The sequence below is a fragment of the Cupressus sempervirens genome, chromosome 2 (assembly GCF_028749045.1).
Source record: "Cupressus sempervirens isolate cs-2001-9-10 chromosome 2, ASM2874904v1, whole genome shotgun sequence".
Taxonomy (NCBI): Eukaryota; Viridiplantae; Streptophyta; class Pinopsida; order Cupressales; family Cupressaceae; genus Cupressus; species Cupressus sempervirens.
Genome location: NC_143119.1, coordinates 590,926,974 through 590,930,453, shown reverse-complemented (window position 1 = coordinate 590,930,453; position 3,480 = coordinate 590,926,974). Strand labels below are relative to the sequence as shown.

General features: G+C 36.6%; 1 protein-coding gene across 1 annotated transcript; it reads right to left on the bottom strand.

Annotated features, from left to right (window-relative positions):
* Positions 1 to 353: 353 nt before the first annotated feature.
* On the bottom strand, positions 354 to 983 carry LOC149574787 (uncharacterized). The gene has a single exon (XM_089815965.1). It carries the CDS (start codon positions 981 to 983, stop codon positions 354 to 356), a length of 630 nt encoding a protein of 209 aa, XP_089672091.1.
* Between the last annotated feature and the right edge of the window lie 2,497 nt (positions 984 to 3,480).

The window sequence follows — 3,480 nt, the reverse complement described above, 5'->3', positions numbered from 1 at the left end:
GATAAAAAGCAAAAAATGAATGAATAAAAGAGGAAAATAATAAAAAACAAGACATCAAGATGGAAGACCCAAGGCTGAAACCACTGGCACAGGAAAGAGCTCTAGGGTTAGAGCGACACAGAGGCCTAAGACAGAATGCAAAAAGAGTGGAGAGACAACAGGAAGCAACCTGAGAAAAGAACACAGAGAATATGAGGAGGAAGGAGCTCAGAGACCACAAGGTGGGGCCAAGAGACTGGAGACGAAAGGAGGGGGGGCGGGGGGCTCCCCCATAAATCGGACAGGCCAAAATGGGGGAGTGACAAGGGAAGGCTAGGGGACAAACCCGGGGGGGCAGGAAAGCTCGAGAAGCATCAAGGGTGATGCTGAGTCTTAAGCGAGCCCAGGAGAGGTTGCCAAGACAAGCTGATGGACCATCCATCATCTCGATTGAGGTTGATGGGATGATAGTTAATTTCAATAGCTTCCTTAAGTTTTCTTTTGAAGAAGTTATCCTCCTTGGAAAGAATTTTGGCGGCCTCCAGACAAATGTGATGCTTGGTGGCCGAAGAATGCTCAGTAAGGGCGGATTTATGGGTTCTATCATGTCTGATATCTGCACCATGCTCCCAAATTTTGGTACGAAAAGAACGGCCTGTTTCCCCTATGTAAGGGGCCCCACAAGAGCACTCAATCTTGTAGACTCCCGAGTCGAGGAAAGAGTCTTTGGTGTCCTTAAGGGGAGGAACTCGATGACGAACCTGCAAAAGGGGTTTGAAAGCAGTATGAAGACCCTTTTTAGATAAGATCTTGGCCAACTTTTGAGAGATGCCATCAACAAAAGGAAGGGTGGCAAACCGGGGAGGCTGGTTTGGTGGAGGACTGAGGGTACACCTAGAAAGAAAGGACTTGGCTCGGTTGATAGCCTTAGAGATCTGCCTGTGAGAATATCCATTTAACATGAATACTTGACGAAGATGAGTGAGCTCTTCATGCAAGTACATGTTTGCTTACTAAATGTGAACCTAGATTAGTGAAAGATGCTTTGGATAATGAAAGTTGGATTGAAGCTATGGATGAAGAAATAGAACAAATAGAGAGGAATAAGGCCTAGACTCTTATTCTTAGACCCAAGGATAAAAATGTAATTGGCACAAAGTGGGTTTTTCAAAAATAAGTTGAATGAAGATGGAGAAGTTTTAAGGAACAAAGCAAGGTTAGTTTGCAAAGGTTATTCTCAAGAAGAAGGTATTGATTATGGTGAAACTTTTGCTCCTGTTGCAAGATTAAAAGGTGTTATAACTTTACTTTCTTATGCTACACATAGAAGATCTAAATTTTATCAAATGGATGTGAAATCTACATTCTTGAATGAAATTATTGAAGAGAAAGTTTACATAGATCAACTTGAAGGTTTTGTAGATCCTAGCAAAAAGGATATGGTTTGTAAGTTGCACAAAGCATTGTATGGTCTCAAGCAAGCTCTATAGCTTTTTATGAAAGACTTCATAACTATTTCATGAAGATTGGTTTTCAAAGGACAAATGATAACAATAGCTTATATATCAAAGAAGGACCAAAAAAGAAGATTGTATTGGTAGAAATCTTTGTAGATTGCACATTGTTTACTAGAAATGATGACTTGTGCAAAGCCTTTTTAGAAGAGATGAGTAAGGAGTTTGAAATGTCCATGTTTGGAGAGATAAAATTCTTTGTTGTATTATATATTCAATAGAAAAAATATGGTATCTACACTACTCAATCCAAATATATCAAGGAGATACTAATGAAGTTTGGAATGGAAGATTCAAGACCAGTTGGAACACCTATGTCTATTGGACATAAGCTTTCCAAAAATGATGATTCCAAGGAGGTAGATTAGACAACATACAGATCAATGATTGGAAAATTGTAGTATGTAGTGCACACATGGCTTGATATTGCATTAGCAATTGGTATAGTGGCAAGATTCTTAGAAAATCCTAAAGAAAACCATATGATGGCAATTGAGAGAATCATGAAGTATCTGAATGGTACAGAAGACTATAGATTATGGTATAAAAAATGAGGCAATTTAGATTTGAAAGCATTTACACATGCTGATTGGGAAGGAAGTGTTGATGATAAGAAGAGCACTAGTGGTGGAAGGTTATTTCTTGGTAAAAGACTAGTATCTTGGACAAGTAAGAAGCAAAATTGCATTTCTCAATCTACAATAGAGGTAGAGTATGTGGCAGCAATAGTTAATTGCTCCAATGTTGTTTAGTTCAAGCAACTGTTGGCATGTATGAAGGTAGAGATCAAGGATCTAGTAGTTATATTCTATGATAACACGAGTGAAATTAATATATCAAAGAATTAATGATGCATACCAAGACCAAACACATTGCTATAAAATATCATTTTCTAAGAGAATTGGTGCAAGATAAAGAGGTAAGATTGGAATATGTGAATACTAAAGAATAAATTGTAGCCATATTCACTAAGCCATTACCTAAGGATACATTTTTGTATCTAAGAGGTAAGTTAGGGGTCATTTCCCTATCTAAAGATCACTAAATGAAGTTTTGTGATGCATCGACTAGAGTATATTGAAGATGAAGTCAATTGATGCAGTATTAAAAAGGGTAGATTGCATATGAATCAATACATTAGGTACATTAATATTCACTAAATATGCTCTTTGGCATAAAATTTCAAAGAGGGAGAAGTTTGTGTGTGTCATATCACATAAATTTTTCTTGAAGATGTCAAAAAGGGAGAATGAAATTGGTCTAATATCAAAGAGGGAGAATTTTCTATTAGAAGAAAATGTTAAAGACAAAGCTTGCTGACAGAGGAAGCAACTAAAGTAGAGGGAGTTCACACCGATAGAGGGAGTTCTCATGGATGAGAATTCGAATGAAACTAAGGATATTTTCCTTACTATTTTTTTTCTCTAAAATTTTATTGTATTATGACATGTTGTGTTGCCATCAATGCCAAAAAGGGAGATTGTTGAAAAAAATTGGTTAATTGTGTATTGTCTTTGATGTTACACAAAATGCCACATCTTTGATAGATAGTGTATGTTGAGCTCACTTGAGCATTGAAGTCAGTTTCCTATATCAGCCAAGCATTCTAGAGTTTTCTAACTTTAGAAGTCAGTGTCTATCGAGTTCACTCAGGTGTTAAAGAAAAGTTCATAGAAGTTGAGTGTTAACTGAGCTCACTCGGTTAATGAAGAAAATTTAGATGGAACTAGTGTTAACTAAGCTCACTTGGTTACCAATGAAAGTTTGTGAAGATGCAATATTAAATGAGTTCACTTGGTTAATACAAGAGAATCATTTTTGAGTTAGAGTCTACTGAACAAGGTCGACTAACGAAGGATTTTCTTATTTTGGAATATTAAGCTTAATAGATTTTTTTGTTGGTTCTAGCCAACTGAGGAGATGAATATTAATTATTCTAAGATGTACTTAAACTAACTTGGCAATGCATAAGGTATAAGTATAAAGT